At 37.3% G+C, this 17,863-nt stretch overlaps 1 protein-coding gene across 4 annotated transcripts in view; it reads left to right on the forward strand.

The window, feature by feature from the left end:
* Positions 1-17,863, forward strand: part of HOMER1 (homer scaffold protein 1) — a 123,429-nt gene that overhangs the window by 50,537 nt on the left and 55,029 nt on the right. For all 4 annotated transcript variants that reach the window (XM_051643629.1, XM_051643630.1, XM_051643631.1 and 1 more), the window contains one exon: positions 12,580-12,736. In XM_051643629.1, the coding sequence (XP_051499589.1) occupies positions 12,580-12,736 (157 nt within the window). The remainder of the gene's footprint in view (positions 1-12,579; positions 12,737-17,863) is intronic.

Genomic DNA, 17,863 nt, shown 5'->3' on the forward strand with positions numbered 1-17,863 from the left:
ACTAAAGAACAGGAGCTCTTAATTTTTCACATCAGGTAAAAACCTTGGTTTCAAGTCTAATCCAGAAGATCCATGCTGTTTTTCTAGTACGATACTCTTTGAAGTGTGTCATTTTTGTCAAATGATTTAATATTGTTAAAGGTTTCTCCCTTATTTAGAAGTTGGCTTTAGAAGTAAACCTTTAATCCACTAAGCCCTCTTTACCAGGTCCAGCCTTAAATTGTGTCTCCTGCCAGCATTATGATCCAGAGTTCTATATCCTGTTTTCTATGGAGACAACACAGTTGTGTTCCCTGGCATTGCTGTCAGCACACTTGGTTCCCTGTTGAGCTGTTACATTCACTCTTCCTACTCTTCAGGTCATGGGTCCTGTCCAGATAGTGTCAGCCTCCAGAAGACTAGAATAAAAGCTCATTGATCAAGTAGAAGTCCAAAGTTGCTTTGCTGTAAGCCATTTCAAAATGTGTCTCAATGCTCAAACAAATCTTACTGAATATAATTGTGTTATGTTAATTATTTTCTGTCACAGAATCACAGAATCACCAAAGCTGGAAAAGGCCTTTAAGATCATCAACTCCAGCCTATAGTCCAGCTTGTCTCACTGGTAGGAAGACCCCTTGTAGTAGAACTTTGATAGCATTGACCTCTTCCTGCAGACGCGGGTAGAGGTTAGGCAGGCACCAATAAGCACAGAAGTGGAATATTTTGTTTGTCAAAAAAATTAAATACTTATATTCTCTTCTTGAGGTAGGAGCTTGAATAATAAAATGGGGAATACAGTTAATTGGAGATCAACATTTCCTGTAGTTTTATGTCATCTTATGCTATAAAGAAGCTTTCTGTACTTAGAGGATCACATCTTTTGAGATCATTTAATATTACTGTAGATGCCAGGGACATTTTGTAGTACAGGCAGAAAGTGGTTTGTGTTGATCAGTGTTTTGATCATGCAACAGGGGGCTCTGTTGAGATGAATTTAAGTTGCTAAATAGCAGCTTTGGTGAGATGTGGACAACTAGCAATTCAGAAGCATAAAAATATTTCACAGTGAGACCAAGCAGCCATCAAATTTTGTCTGTAATGAATAGCATTGGCACAAATCAGCAGTGAATTACAGTATTAGAGGGATTTTTTAATCCACTCTTAAGCCATTTGGCAAATGAAGGAAACTGGAGCTGGGTTGAAGGTGCTGAAATAAAATGTCTGGGATGTTTTCTCAAGTGCAGAATAATAAAACATTTCATGTGGTCCATTTATTGTGATGAACTTCAATTGTTGGGTTGTTGCCTTTACAGATTTCACTCCGTGTCCTATGGTGTAGTGATATTCCATCTTCCTGACATGAAATTCAGATGTTTTGGCCTAGAAATTAGAATAGTGCAAACTGTTCTCCTGGAAGACCATCACAACACAGGAAATTAAGAAGCCATTTCATTTGAACAACATGGCTCAGAGAAAAAAAAAACACAACAAAAACAAACAAACAAAAAACACCTAAAAATGAATTGGCTGAATTGTACTAACTTACTGTCATGGCACAGGTGTAGCCCTGTGAAAGAATGGAAGCTCAGCATCTGTTCTGCTGCCTGCAAATTCACATCTAGCAAAACTCATGGGCAACTTGATACAGTTGGCATTCCAGTTGGATTTGTAATGAGTTAAATAAATGAGGTGGGGAGGGAAGTGGGGAACCAAGCCTTATATTCTTCTTTGAAACTGCTGCATGAATTAAGTGCTGAATTGGGAAGAAGTGGTATATAAATTACTACATTTTTCACTTCCAGCTGAGTTTTTGAGCCAAATAATCTGATCTAGATACTAATTCTGAAGAGAAGCCAAAAGAAACCTAAACTCACTTAGTTTAGAATAAGTAAATAAGAACTAGCGACTACCAGTGAGGCAAGGAAGGTGCCATGTTAGTTTTTCTTTAAAAACTGGGAATTTTTAAATTAATGGAGAGAAACTTCTATAGGAACTGCTTCCTCTGAACCTGTAGTTCATAGAAAAAGGGCCGCTATTGAAGACTTTCCATGTATTGAAATTTATCTTTTTTTCATCTGTTCGATCTCTTTTTACTCTATGATAAATATAGTGCAAGGAATTTAGTCCTGTTTGGGATTCAGATTTGATTTAAAAAAGGCAAATTTGTTACTTCCATTCTCTTAAAAAGCTGGGATGGAGAAAAATATGAGTTGCAGTATCCAGTTGCAAGTGTTCCAACTCACTTGTAAGTTGTTTTGTTCAACCTATGCAGTCAATAAATGTTTTACTGTGGTCGTACAGTTCATGTGGCTCACTGTTTGTTCTTCAAAGTTTTTCTGACAGCTCCACAGATGCTTTAGTTTGGGCTTTATATGTAGGCTATAGACTTTTAAGTAATTGCATAGCTACCGCAGGAGATGAATGAAACTTACTTAAATTTGCCATGCTCTCATATAGCTCCCATTCCCTTAATGTAATAAAATTATTTTGTTGTCAGCATGTAAACTGACAATTCATATGCAGTAGCTGTGCAATTAATGCATGTCATTGTTTTTACTAGGATAAGCAAACTGCCAATTGTAATGCAGCAATGAATTGCAACAGTAGTTATTATTTGATACCATAAAGTAACCTAATGCACTAAGTGGGTGGAGGCCAAGTAGTCATAATTAAAAATCTTTATGCAACTGCCTAGAGACATACAAGTATTTTTGTAGGTCATTCCATGGAACATATGCTGAGCTCAGTGTATGCTGTAAAAGTAGACAGGAACCAGCACTAAGGGGTGCTAGGGGCAGAGCTATCCTGTGGTATCACTAACAGAAGGTTCAACCAAGTTCTAAAATAGGCACTTGTAAATCTTTCCCATTCAGCTATGTGTAACAGCTGCTGTCTTCAGCACAACACACGCCAGTTAAAGCTGTGACAGTACCTAGAGATGCAGGCAGTGCCTTGTGGTGAGAATCTCCACCCATTGCATGTGGTGTATGTCAGATTTTCAGGTACCTTTAGCCACTTCACTGCTCTGCATGTGGCTGCAGTTGCTCAGAGCATAGGTCTTGACGTCTTCACTCTGTTGTCACAAAGCTGAGTCTCTGCTGAGCTCCATAGAATCAACATGTATCCACTACAGGCTCGTGGGCCACATCTATATAGCTAAATAAAACGGGCCTTTGCACTAGGGGCTGAGGGCCAAACCATTTACAGATGTTACACCAGTGATGCTGGATCCCTTCTGTGCCCATGTAGGGTCCTTGCACCTGTAAGACACAGTTACTGTTTTATGTGGACTCCTTTTCCAGTTCCACACACCTGCAATGATTTGAGGGCTGCATTGCCAGCCACCAGAGCGGCGTTCTCCTTGCACAAAAGCACAGCTGTGCATTGCTCATCCAGAAGTGTTTCAGATGGGCATGGCAGGGTTGCAGACCACACGAAGCCTTGTAAGACTGTAGAGATGGAAGGGCTCTAAACCTGACTGTGTGCAAAGTGTGCTTCACATCTTTCTGGCCAGCTGACATGGACCAGGGCAGTGTGAACTCCCCAGTCCATATGGCCTTCAGGGCTTTTTAGCCCTGTTTTACCTAGTACAGGAGCTGTGGTCACTGGGAAAAGAGTTGTTCCTTGTCCTTCCTACCACAGTATTTTTGTGGTGAAGCTAGGGAAGCATCTCAAACTCAGTGAGGTGTAACTCAGTGCACAGGTCAGCAAAACTCCTAAAATCAGTACTCAATAAATGAGAGCCCAGGTGAGAGAAGTGCAGGGCACTAGAATACTCTCTTCTGTTAAATTGCTGACAGAGTCCAGATTGGTTCAATGCACACACAAAATGTTGTTGTAGGTTAGACTTTTGAAAGAAACATAGGGTTTTGTCTAGCCAGGGGCCTCAGCAAAGCTAATCTTTACTAATTCAAAGTCTGAATTTACCATTAAACTGCTTTAAATTCTTATGTGTACAAATGAGTTCCAGAACGAAAGTGGCCATAATTCAGATCATTGTAGTGTCAGGGTCACCGTGTCCGATTATGTAACTTGACAATAACCACATCATCTAATTGCCTTCATAAAGTGTTTGTTGTAAGAGCCCAAGTCAATTTGACTTTCTGTGCAGCTAAATACCTAGTCATAAGTTCCTAAATAACTTGAGTTGTTTTTGAAAATGTAGTTTTGTTGGAATATCATAAAATGCCGGGTTGGAAGGGACCTCAATATATAAAGTATTCAACATGGTAGCAACAGCAAGGAATTATCCCCTTTAATACAAAAGTAATTGTTTAACTCACTAAAAAAAATTACTGGGTATCAGTTGTGAAAAATTTGAGATACATTACAGGCACAAGAATAAACTACTTTCAGTGATAGCAATAAGTAATTTCAATAAAGGAACAAGGGTGAATATATTTTACTTTTTCAACATATGTGATAAAATTTTAGATCTGCAGGCATGAGAAAAAAAATATTTGCAGTGATACTAGTAAGCAATTTCAGTAAGGGAGCAAGGGTAAACATTTTTAAATTTTTCAGAATATATGATAAATGTTAGGTCTATGACCTTTTAATCTTTAGTGCAAAAAAAAAGCTAGAAATTAATTAGCTATGCTTGCCTTTGCAAAAGTCTAGAAGTTATAAGTTACTTTTTTGGTTTATGCTCTGTGGTCTTTTTGAAGTGATAGCCTAGTGTCTCTTTACTATACAAAATGAAATGACTGAGACAAAATTACATAATTTTAAAAGAATAAAATTAAAATAGGAGTTCAGTCTCTTCAGAGAAATTGGGGACTTTTTTAGTGCTACTGTGATTATTCAGGTTAAATAGAGGTCTTTTGTATTGTGATACAATTTGCAAAAGATGCATAAAACTGTACTTAACAGTATAAGTTTAATGAGAAACAGAGTTTAAATGCCACATATATAACGACATCCAGCATACATTAGCAAACAATACAAGAAACTTCATTGCTTCTTGTAGAGAAGAGTCACTCTTCTCTTTGTCCCCCACTTTAACTTGGGTCAGAACTGGGATCTGAGTTCTTGATTGATAAGGATTATAGCTGAATCATTCATTTTGTGTTGTTTAGTATCCCATGGAGTGCCTTTCAGGAGCTGTAGTGCTGCTTTTGACTCTTAGTGTAACAATAAGCAGTGAACACCATCGTACTTAGGCATTTTTTTGTCTGGCTTTGTTGAATTCCACAGGAATTATGTGTAGGATTACTAAAGAGAATGTTCCTGTGAAATTTGCCTTCCTTTAAAAGAGTTTACTATCCAGTCTATTCCTCAGTGATAATGAAAGGTGGACTGTGTTCTGGTGACACCTGTGTGCTCTGTGGTGAATAAAGGCTGTGTTATAAAATACAGAACATGGATTTAGGTGGTGGATCTAAATAGGATATGCCCACCAGTTTGCATTGCGTAGTGGTCTCCCATATAATGGAAAGACTCTGTACCATTACTCAACCTCTTTGGTCATCTTCATCCCTCAAGTCTGCAAAGGTATTGACCCTTCCCCAGGGAGCTCATAAAGCACAGCACAGAGATGCCTAAGAGCAGAACTGCCTGTAACAGAACTGGTTAAGGCAACTCTTCTTCTTTCATTAGGCTGTAAGAGTATTTTAAATTATGCAGAATCTGAGGCCACAGTCAAACTGAAAGGCTAAATGAAAGTGAAAGGTCATATATGAAACACCTTGGGAGACACATCTGTAATACCTCCATAAACATGCCTTTGCCCAAATTCGCATAAAAAGCTGCTGCATTTCTGTCTTCTACACTGACATTGAAATTGGGAGTTCAAGTATATTGTAGCTCTGAGTTGAGCAAATGGTGTGCAAAAGAAAACAAAACAAAACATTGTGAAGTGGGATAAACCTTCAACATCTGTAGAGAATTATAGACTTTCAGAAAAGTCATGCTCTTACCTGCTGATGTCACCCATTCAGCATTTCTCACTTTCCAGCAGGTGCGTGTGGTTCTGTTATTAGTAACGTCATTTAAAGTACAGTGTGTTACAAGGGTCTCCATTTTTTCTGGCCATGATCAAATTTGTCATTTTACCAGTCTAATGAGCTGATTGACAATTATATTTCCCTGCTTTTATGCTGATGTAACTCCACTGAGAAAATATAGATACTCCGTATCTCAAAGGGAAGAACAGATCTTTCATGCTCTGTTAAGGCTCCTACTTCTCTCCCCAGGGGAACTATCCTCCTTTGCTAAAAATTCTTTTGAATACTCTAATTAAAGGATAAAGATCTCTTTGAATATTAATTAGTTTTTCATTGGCCTCACTCAAAATATTTAACTCAAAGCATTTTCCTGGTAATTATCTCTTGAATATAACTTTGAGAGGATTTACCTTTTTTTAACCAATTCTGGTTTATCAAAAGGAGTTCTTTTTATATGTGTCCAGTTACTCACAAGTACAGTAGCTGTAAAGAGGCAGTTTTGTTTCTTAAGTTTTTTTCTTACAAAAGCTGTAATTTTTTACTGTAGCAGTCCCTCTTTTGCTGGTCTTTAATTATTTAACTATACTGAAGATGACTGTGTCCCTCATGCACATAAGTTCAGAGTCTTTTGATTCACTGAATCACTCCTCTTTCTTCAGCTTTCCACTCATTCTAGGACTCCTAATTAGATATAAGTAAATGCACAAAAAACCTCTTTTCTGTTTTTAACTTGCTTTGAGTGTTCAAGAGACAGGGAGGAATTTCCATGCCATTACCAAGGGCATATGTTACTTTGGACTAGCAGCAGGACAGACTCTAAAACCATCATGTTTAAATCCTTTCTATCATTAAGTAATTTTACACATTTAATAGATGGCCACAGAAGATGCCTTTTTAAATCTCTGAAAAAGGGTGAAATTCCCAAAATGCTGGTTTAAAATTTCTTCTTAATCGGGATGTGAAGTGAGGACCTTAACATTATTAGGGTGAATGAGAGGAGGATTCCTTTGAGCTTTTAGGAATACCTTGAAGGATGCTGCACTCATCCTCTGGGCCAGCAGAATCAAAATCTCCATCTAATAGGACAGTCCCATCCCCATGTAGGCAATAGTAAGTGTAGCCCATTGCAGAGGTCTCCCCCTTCAAGCCTGGAACTTCAGCATTATCTGAAACTTAATTCATATGGAGGATTTCATATATAAAGACCTTGAGCAGAATTTCTTCCCAAATGCACTGGGGAATTTAATGTAGATCCAAACACGTGCCTTGCACTTCCAAAGAGAAGCTGCACTACTTTAGTTCACTAGAGTGCTCAGATAATACTGTAACAGAACCAATCACTCACACACCCCCTTGGCTTCCTTAAGCATGAAGAGCTGCTCCTCTGAACTCAACAGCAAGGCTCCCAGAAAGGGCCACTCCTTGCTGCCAGCACAGCTCATGTGTGGCTGCCAGCTGGTTGGTGTAGTGCTCCTGCCATCGGGCTCTGGGGCTGCTTCCAATGCATGCCAACACTTAAAACCTGAGCAGCACCTACAAGGACTCTGCTGTCTTCACATTTGTCAAGTTCTGTGGAATTTATTTACTGTACAAGATGTGAGTTTTGGTAGTGAAAGTACTCCAGTCTTTTCTCCGATGAACTGCTCCTCATCCCTGCTATCCCAGGGCAGCACTGCTCACCATACATCTGCGGTGCAGATCACAGTGACACCTGAAGAAAAAAGTTTGTGTGTGACTGACTGTAGTTCTTTGAAACCAAGACTACGCTGTAGTAAGAAATAAAATTTTAAATTTAATTCATTTTATGCAATGAATCCAATATTAAAACACATCAAATATTAATAAAGTGGAATTTGGCACACATTTCATTTCTATAAATCTGAAATAAGTTTAAACCATGTTTTATAGTGTTGGTACTGCATACAACTCAGCGAACTATGAACAAGCAATGCTGATTCAATAAGCAGAAAACATCACTTGATTTGAACTGCTTTTCTTTCTTTGTTTCATGAAGGCATCTCTCAAAATAACTTCATTCTGAATGCAACTCATTAATGTGTGGTCCCCGCCCCCTGCCTCTGCAGACTTTCACCAACTGGCTAAGCATGGTGACTGGAGCTTTTCAGATTAATTTTCCTTTAGTGACCTACTTTGCAGAGAAAGATAATCATGTGTTTATAGCCTCTGGCACTCTATTCAGGTCACAGATGGACAGATAGCAAAGCTATTCCTCAGTGACTTGCTAGGGTTGTAACTAATCCCCAGTGAGAAGGGAGATCGGCCTGATGTTAATTGGTCAAGTATGGAAGAGCATTGACATTGACTTTAATTTTCAGTAGATGGCACAGTTATATGGTACCAGCCAGCAGTTGTTCTAGGAGTGTTCTGTGATAGTGATAAAATTACTGGATGCCACAGATGTTATATGTCTGACTTTGAATCCTGTGCCTTCATGGTGCAGCACCATATGGTGTTCTGACTGTGGACTTGTCTGATGTTACACACGTACCAGATACTGCACCAAGGATCAGAGATTCCAGAGAGTTTTGGTCTTTTGCTCACCAGCAAGTGCTTACAATCCTGTGAAAAGTTGTTGTTGTAAAAATAATTTGCTGTGCAATCAGACCTAAACCTCTGTTACAAAAGCATTTTTTTGTGTACTGTGATCAGATGAGCCAATAAAATTCACCTTATCCACTAGAGGCCCATTCTCTCTCTTGTATTTGGCACTAATGTAGTGATGTATGCAAAGCAGCTTGTTCTCTTTATTTTCAGATATTCAGGAGTTTCACAAGGGAAATGATCAGGCTTTAGTCTCTGTTAGGATATCTTTTAAACTATTTTAAATTGTTGTGTTTTGGTTTTTTTTTAATGGAGATTTTTACTCTGAGAAATGGGCAACATGAAGTGTTAAAGATGTTTCTTTTTTTAAAGGACCATCTTGAAACTCTGAGTGTGCCAAGCAGTCAGTCATGTGCATTCTGACAGGTCTGAAGAAATAACTGTTAAAATCGTGACACTGCCAGCAAAGGAATGGGTGGATTTCAACATACTGGAACATGTATGCACGTTGAATTCTTGCACCACAGGACTAAAAACTTGTGTGCTTGTGTCCCGGGATGTGTGCATACAGCTTTGCTCTTTGCACCACGGTGTAAAACTGAAAGATGTTCTAGTAGAAGTTGCATTGCTGTTTCAATCACTTTGACCACTGAGTAAGTGTTCATATTTCACGTGCTTCCAAGAGCAACTAATCTCAGAACACATGAGGAATGATTTGGGTTTGGTTTAGATATTTACAACTGTTAAGTCAACCTGAGATAGCTCCCTGTGTGTTTCCTATGACAGAATCTAATGCGTTGAGGGCAAAATCAATTCCTTTCAACAAAAAGCCTTTCAAACAATAATCAAGTAAAAGGTTTTAGAGAGAAAGACTATGTGCAGCCCTTCTGTACCTATCCTGAGGGACTGTAATGCAGCTGTTCCGCCATCAAAATTCTGGCTGTGGGCTGTAGCAGTTATTAGGAGCCCTTTGAATTTTCCGCACATGAACTCCATCCCCTGGCTCTGTGTCTTCCCCCTCCTGAGTGTTAGCCCCAGTATCTTCACTTCTGAGGGAGAATTCTCATTGTGTCTGAACCATATGTTTCTCAGCCTTTCCTCTGGAAGTGCTGATGAACTTGAACCAGTGTAGCTCTACAGGCATACACATCAGTGCATATATTCTTAGTCTAGTTTAAGGGCAGTCTGCTGTAAATGTGCTTTCATTTGGTCCTAAAATAATTAATCTTAATCCACGTAAATCCAGTTATAACCAATATAATACACTAAGCATAATTTTAATTTTTTTTTTTTCCCCATCTTCTTTAGTTTGTCAAGAGAGTCTTTGAAAAAAGTAAATCAGCACTGCCAGGATTGTTTATTAGCTATTTTAATCAAATTATCATTTTATGAAACAAAAAATGCATGTCTTTGGTTCTGTGTTTCCCAGTATGATCTCCATCACATGATTGTGTTTATGTCAGAGAATCTGGAGTTTTGATAAGTCTAAATAGTCCGTAAGACATTGTGTATTATCAGATCCAAAACTAGACTGATTTTAATGTTTCTATTTTATGCAGCCATAGCTATATTTTTCTACAGAAAAAAACTAGAAATTATTTGTAGGAAAAAAAATGGGGTTTTTTAATGTTATTTTGCATTACAATATACATGTTCATGCTGACTTTGTAGGGCTCTTAGTGATAAAAAAAATGATTGAGAAATAAAACTAGTGAATTCCTACTGAAAACAATAAACTTTAAAGTAACCAGTTTTAAATAAACTTTCTAGTTTTGCAGGAGGGCATTTATAGCAGTAATAGGAAATACATGCTTCATATTTAATACTGACATTCCAGTACACAATCAATAACTTAAGAGCTCCTGACTGTTTTGTTACTGGGCTAGTAGGGTCACTGGGCAAGGTGAAAGTGGAACATGCCACAAATCCTCCTTATGTTATTACTTAGCACTACCTGAGAGTCTGTCTTCTGGGATCTTCATGGATTAAAAGTTCACGTAGTATCATTGTGGATATACAGATTATTTCATTGGAAAAAAAAAAAATCACTTCCCTGTTTGCATATGAAATAAGGATATGAAATGATTAAGCAGTTCTCATTATAAGTCTCCCAGATACAAAGCTTTTAATCTGCTATGCTACATCAATATGAAATCTTGTGTGTGTATGTCTTCCATGGGGAAAGAAGAGTTGTAAGGCACATTCTGTAAAAATGTGTAGGTGTCACACACCATTTGTTACTAGTCTTGCAGCAGCAGGACTGCTAAACAGTGCTCACATGAAATGGCTGGTGCAGGTATTTGGTTGCCCAATTGGAACATGAAGGAGGAGTTAGGAATACAATAATGAACTTATCCTACTCTAAATTTTAAAACAAAACGAAGTGGGTTTTTTAACATTTAAAAAAAAAAAAAAACAAAAAACCAAACAAAACCAAAAACAAACAACAATATGTTTAAGCATGTTTTTTACAGATTTTGTTGATCTATGGTGCTATTGTATGTGAAAAGTAAATCTGATTAGAGCTATAGAGTAGACATTGTTACAGAAATTTTTTCTTACCTTCTTCAATATGTGAGTCAGTGTTCCCCGGTAGGGTAGGATTACCATTATTTTAGTTTAGTTATTTAAGATTTAAAATTTCCAGGGGTGAACTTCTAATTAGTTGAATAGATCATGAAATGCCAGAGCAATGTGAAAGACACTGTATTCCTCCTCTGAAGGAACTTGTATTTCTGTTCAAGGGGACAAAGCAGCATATTTGGAAGGATATGCTGGAGCGTGGTAGAATCAGACACCATGTTTTAGGGAAACATTAGATGTGAACTGAATTGGTAATGAGTGTTGCTTGGTGAGTGGTTGATCTTGAACACCTAGGGAGCATTTGTAGGTGTCATAATGTTTTTGAAATACACTTTGGTGGAAGAGGCTGTGAATATGCATAAATCAAAGAAAGAAACTCGGTGAACAAAATGGTGGCAGTGTTTAATTGTTCATACATACAAAGTTCAAATAAACCTATAAATGTACATGCAAAAATCTGAAATTAAGTTAAGTATATTAAATATATTTACTATAAGGAATAATTAGATTATAATAACTCCTCATCATTCATTACAAGTCTGTCTACAAAATAATTCTGGCCAGAGTTACAGATCTTTTCAAAGATGTCTTCAATATTAAGACAGTTTAACACAATGTATTATTTTCTGTGTGTATTTTATGTGTAGGTGTGCACCTCATGTGGTGTTAGCATTATACAAGTAAACATTAATGAACTGTTTGCATATTAGTCCATTCAGCTGTAGTGTCTGTTTTTCCCTTGCATGCTGAGTGCAAAGATAGGGTGTGTGGATGATGGCAAACTAATTACCTGAGAAAATGACAGCCCTGTGTGTGCTCAGAGAAGTGAACTGTAGGCAAGGGTTGTTCCTCCATAGGCTACTTCAGTAAACTGTGGCATCGGCTTCCTGTTTGCAGTGAAGCACTAATGTCTCTATGATCTTTAGTCTCTTTGTTAATATTACTTAGCAAAGACATACAAATATTCTTATCATGCTGAAATTCAAGAGCTTTGAGTCTGCTAGTATGGGTTATATATAGTATTTAATAAAGTATAGTTCATGGTGAGGGGGTTTCCATTATGATAACTAAGCTGTAGCTCCCTAACAAGTGTTTTTTGACAATGTATTTAATAAAATAGTAGATTAAAAAAGCACTTTTGCTTAGTACATATGTGTTAAAATAGAGATTAACCATGTGCATATCCTAGAATTATATGGAAATCACCAGCTTTTGGAAAGCTGATGTTGATTTCATAATTCTTAATATTTTATTTAAAAAAATACAACCAGTCCCTACCCTAGGGAGGGTAGAACTTGTTTTCCAGTCAAGATGTATCTGTATGTTCTGAATGTATAGTTTTGATTGTTTGGGCACTTGGGTTCTCATTTCAGCATTCAGTCATAGGATTTGTTTGCATAATTCTATTTTTCCTGAATATTTTTTAAAAAGTGACATTGGGGGGGCGGGGGAGAAGGCAAAAGGAGGAGGTTTGGGGGCTCTGATCATTGTCATTCTGCCTGTGCAGTTCGACAATCAGCAAGCACTGGGAGGCAGAACTGGCCACGCTGAAGGGTAACAACGCTAAGCTCACAGCAGCCCTGCTGGAGTCCACTGCCAATGTGAAACAATGGAAACAACAGCTTGCTGCCTACCAGGAGGAAGCAGAACGCCTTCATAAGCGGGTAAGTCGAGGCAAATGGGCAGGATCCTTGAGATGGAGGTATTGGTGTCCGTATTCTCCCATTTTCAAGTCAAGTAAGTTCATTGTTGAGTCTTTAACGTTAATCTTTGAGGCAGAAATTAATGACAATTTTAAATCACACAAGGCTCCTGTATTGGAAAGTTCTTTCCTTTGTAGCAGTTTTCCTGTTTGTTGTTTTTGGTTTTCCTTGTTTGTTTGTTTTCTGCAAAGGGTATTGTTGCAAGAAGAGTTAGCTTTCACTCTTTGTTCTCTGATAACCCATCTACTTCAGGATATTTTCCACAGCATTACACTCTATTCTCTCATGCATTTAAGCCCACAGAAACTTGACAGGAAATCTGTAGGTTAAAAGAAGCCATGCTGCAGTTTCCACCTGTAACAAAGACAAACAACTTCCTCTCATCTTTGCACCTTAAGAAAACTGGACATAGATTTAAGATAGATGCAATTAGAGATCTGCTCCTGCTTTCATACAGGAGGGGCTGGATTCTGTTCCCTTCACTGTAAATTTTGCGGAGATCATTTGTCAATTCAGAAATTAGTGCATGGCGGTTGAACAAATGGCAGTGTTTCAGGGAAGAAAGCATGCAAGGTTAAAGGCTGCATTATGAAAACAAGCATACAATGTTTTTATTTCTCTTTTTGCATGTAACTTTTTATATGTTGTATAATATATTCACCTTTATCCATATGAATTTGTCATCATAGCTTAGGACACATTCTTGTGCGGAGGGAAGGCAAGGTCAGCACATGTACAGAAGGATGGTGTCTTTGATTAAGCTGTATTACTTTTGATAATATCAGTTAACTTGAAAAATGTCAAGGAAATATACTTAGTTAAGAAAATAAAAACAAACAAACCCTTTTTTTTGCATGAAAGCAGGTTTAACGAATATGGTAACAAGAAAGGAAAGGCCAAGTAGCAAAAATGGCAGACCTTTTAATTTGGTTTTGTATGCCATACTCACCTAATGAAATAAGGTATGGCAATTACAATTAGCCAAATCCTGCAAACTGCAGAGGGTTCTTTCAGACCTGCGGTGGACCTGACCAGCTGGAGGCTGTTAGTAGACCCATAAACAAAGCTCATATTCATCTGAGGGGGCAGAAATTCAGAAGACTACATCTAACCTAGGGATATGGTAGGATAGCAAGAATTCCCTTGAGCTTGAGAAATCTGGGGAAATGGCAGGTTGTTGGGACTGTCCTATACCTAGACTGACTTGCAGACAAGGATCCTGAAGTCCCAGCCGAGTGTTTTGATAGAGAAGAATTATAATTTCCAATGGACTGTAGCTATATGTGCCATAGCTGGCAGATTAAAATGTGTGAAGTGTAATTAAAACTGGTGGGTTTTTTGCAAGTTGCTTTCAGTTCAAGAAATAAGCAGTTGCTGACAAAACTACTTTGATTCAGAATTTTTCCAGTCAGGCACAAGTTTCCTGTGGGTATTTGTACAAAGACAGATTTTTGCTTTATCTGTTGTCTCATTTAACCTTCTCCTTTGGAAGGATGTGATTTCTAACCTGTGCTCCATGTTTCTGGATGTATGATAACAGTCACTGATGATAAAATTATTTAAATTACAACCTTGTATTAAAATTACTATAGTGCAGATGGTCAGGTGGATTTGACCACCAGATAAGCTTTATAGTGAAGAACTCATCACTAAAATGTTGACATATGAGGTAGCATTCTTCCTAAAAAATTGCATGAACACTTTTTGTTGGAAAGCTGAGACAATATAATCCTTACCTCAGAAAGAAGATAAAAGTAACAAACAAGAGCAGCAGCTGCATTTACCACAGGGAGAGTCAACCACACAAGACAGAGAAAGATCCCTGTTTCTTCATGTTACTCTCAGTCTTAGTCAAATCTTATTTAAAATCTGTTATTGGAAAATACAATTAATGAATATAGGAATTCTTAGCATGTCATTTTTCTTTTATATGATACCACAGTTAACAGAACAAGTAACCAAGCTACATTCCTTAACAGCTAATGATTTTTTATAACCTTTTCCCAGTAAATTTGCTGCAATGATTTGGTATTTCTCAGGGATTGCAAAATCTTGTAAGATAGAATCATCTACACTGTGCTTGTTTGATCACCATGTACATGCCTTTATTAAATGCTTTTACAATCTGTGACCTCGGGGCTCGTTGAGATCTCTCACAGAAGATAGGAACAGTATGTGGCTGTGGGCCTGCCTGTGAGTTACAATGGGGATAGTTCATCAAGAGTCCTGCCTGCCCTCTGTTGTAATTACTTTTAGAAAAATATAGACTTGGCTAGATTTTGGTCCATTCTCTCTACAGAACTATGCAAATCATGTGGGGAAAAATGCTATCAATCTGTTATCCACAGAGGGCAATAAAATAACCTTTATGCTGGAGACTGATCTTTCATATTTAAATAGTGCCCCATTTCAAAAAGAAACTGCAAGCTCTTACACAGATTGAGAATGTGTTGTTGAAATGGTAGATTTTGAGACTGTTGGTGATGGTACATGTGGCCTCAAATCGTATTAAGTCACTGCATTGCACTAGCTTTCTGTTCTGTTTATCCATTAAGCTCAATATGAAGACATACCTGCAGTTGATCCAAAAAATGTCCCTAAAACTGGAGTCCATCTCACCTGAAGTTGTGTAGAAGTTACATATAAAGACTAAGATGGTAATTTTTTTCCTGTAATTTTTGGAGAGACAAGACATGAAGAGTAAGTGTCTCAGTCTTAAGAAAACTGGTATTTGCTTCTGCAAGTGCTTGCCTTTCTCCATAGGATAGTAATCTTGATGGTCCCATATCCATGGTTGTAGTTAGATAAAATGAACTCCATCCTTAGCTCATAGAATCAGAATAATGTAAATGGAGGGAGACTTTGGAGGTTTTCTGGTCCAATTCTCCACTGAAAGCAGGGCCAGTTTGAAGCTAGGTCCAACTGCAGATCTGGATGAGGTTACTCAATGCTGTAAATCAAGTCTCGGAAAAAGGAGATCCTGCAGCCTTTCTGGGAAGCCTGTTCCAATGTTTGACCAGTCTTGTCAATTTATTTTCCCTAGTAACTTATCTAATTGAATTTTGCCATGCTGCAACTCACATCTGTTGCCTGTTCAAAAGAAAAATGGGTTTCAACTGAAAGAAAATTCTGTAAGAAAAGCTGAATAGACTGGAAGTATAGAAATATTCATAGAAAAATTTATTTCAAAGAGAAAGAAACATTTGGAAATTATCTTGCATGTTCAGTTGTAATGTAGTTGTTATTTTATCTGAAAAAGCTGGCTGTCACAGCATCTTGCCCACTGGAGAACAATGTGTAGGTTTGTATGCATTGGAGGGATACACCCACTTGCAAGACCATACTCTTGTGTAAAATAGACCAGACTCTGACATGAAGAATGGTACTGCTGACATGAGCTATTACATTTAGTTCAATTTATTAATACATTATGTGTTTTATATATAATGTAGTTGTGCTGTTCACTCCTCATGCACTTTATGCTTATTAAATACAAATTTTGGTGCCTGAGTCACCTGTCTACAAGCTACAGTAGACTCATATCCTCTGTCAAGTTTGGTGTGCTGTGGGAAGTAATGCATATTGATTAGTAAACTTTGCATTAGTATTTCCATAATTAGTTTCTTCTTTATATAAATAGCCTTATAAATAGCCTTATTTACATAAATAGTTTCCTCTGTATATTAAAAAAAATATGTATATTGCCAGTATTGTCTTGCTAGTTGACTTCTTATGGTACCTTTTTCCACCATGTTTGAACTTCATGATATTTTATTTATAAACATGGTTTGATTTTCCATTCTATCTCATTGTTTCATCTTCTGGTTTTGTTTGTGGGTTTTTTTTTTCATTCACTGTGGTCAACTTTGTGTTTCATCTTCTGCAGAATTTGTTGCAAACTTGCCTTTTAAGTAATTTTAATTATTTTAAGCCCAAGATTTTTTATTAAATAATTGTTTTCAAATTTGACTTGAAAGTGTTTTTCTGTGTATCATGCTATTTACTTTTAAAAATATAGAAACAAAGCTAAAATGCCCTTTTTAAAAATTTTTTATTGCATTAAAAATAATTTATTGCTTGCCATTTCTGATATAGAATAAAATTTACTCCTCTATCAGTTCAGTTTTTCGTATTAACCTACATTTATTTGCTTTCTGTGAGGCCCTTTTCTTCCTTCTTCCATCTTTACTCTGCACTGGCACTGCCTAGAGCTGAAATGAAACAGAATCCAGACTCAGTGTAGCTGAGTACAAAGTTTTCAACAAATTTAAGTTTTGTGCTCTCTTCTGATACATTGTGAGTTTAAGTCAGAGATAGTGTACTTTGGTGCTTTGTCAAACATTGTGTGTTTCAGTTTTCAATGAATGTGTGGATATTTTCCCTCCCAAATACAAAGAGATGATAAGTCTGGGAAGATGTGGTGCCCAGTTAAGAGCTTAACTCAGAGCCCTCAGCCTTCTTTCTAATCTGCTCAGAGCAACTCAACAACAAGCATTTATCTTAGATGGTCCTGGGAAGTGCTCCTACACACCTTGGATAGCTTTTTGAAATCAAAAAGGATTCACGAGTTGAAAAACAGCTCAGCAACAGAAAGAAAAACCCTGAAATGAGCTACTTCAAACAAATAGAATAGCATTGGTACTAACATTAATCCTGATAACACAAAAAGGAAAGGATTTAATGGCGATATGAATTATGGAAAGTAACCAGTTTGTCTTTGTCATGTTAAAAATGATTATTTTTTTCTTGCGTGCTAACTGCTAAAGTAAATCATCATATGACACTGGGCTATAGCACGGAGTAATAACACCAGTGCACAATAATAAGAGCTGCAGTCCTTGAAGATCATTCATCTGTAGGAAAAGAAACCTAAGATAAAAAGTGATGAAGGGAAGTGATCAACCTCTTGGGTATTCCTGAAAGAACAGAGAGGTGAGCACTGGAATTTCAGCTTTTTATTTTAGCAGGATTTCCTAGGATATAAGATAAAATTAGCCTATTATGTCCTGGTTCTTTTATTCAATGAATGAAATAAGTATGAGGATATCTCTTACGCAGTCATCAAAATTTCCTGACAAATAATGGACC

This window comes from Apus apus, chromosome Z (genome assembly GCF_020740795.1).
Source record: "Apus apus isolate bApuApu2 chromosome Z, bApuApu2.pri.cur, whole genome shotgun sequence".
Lineage (NCBI taxonomy): Eukaryota > Metazoa > Chordata > Aves > Apodiformes > Apodidae > Apus > Apus apus.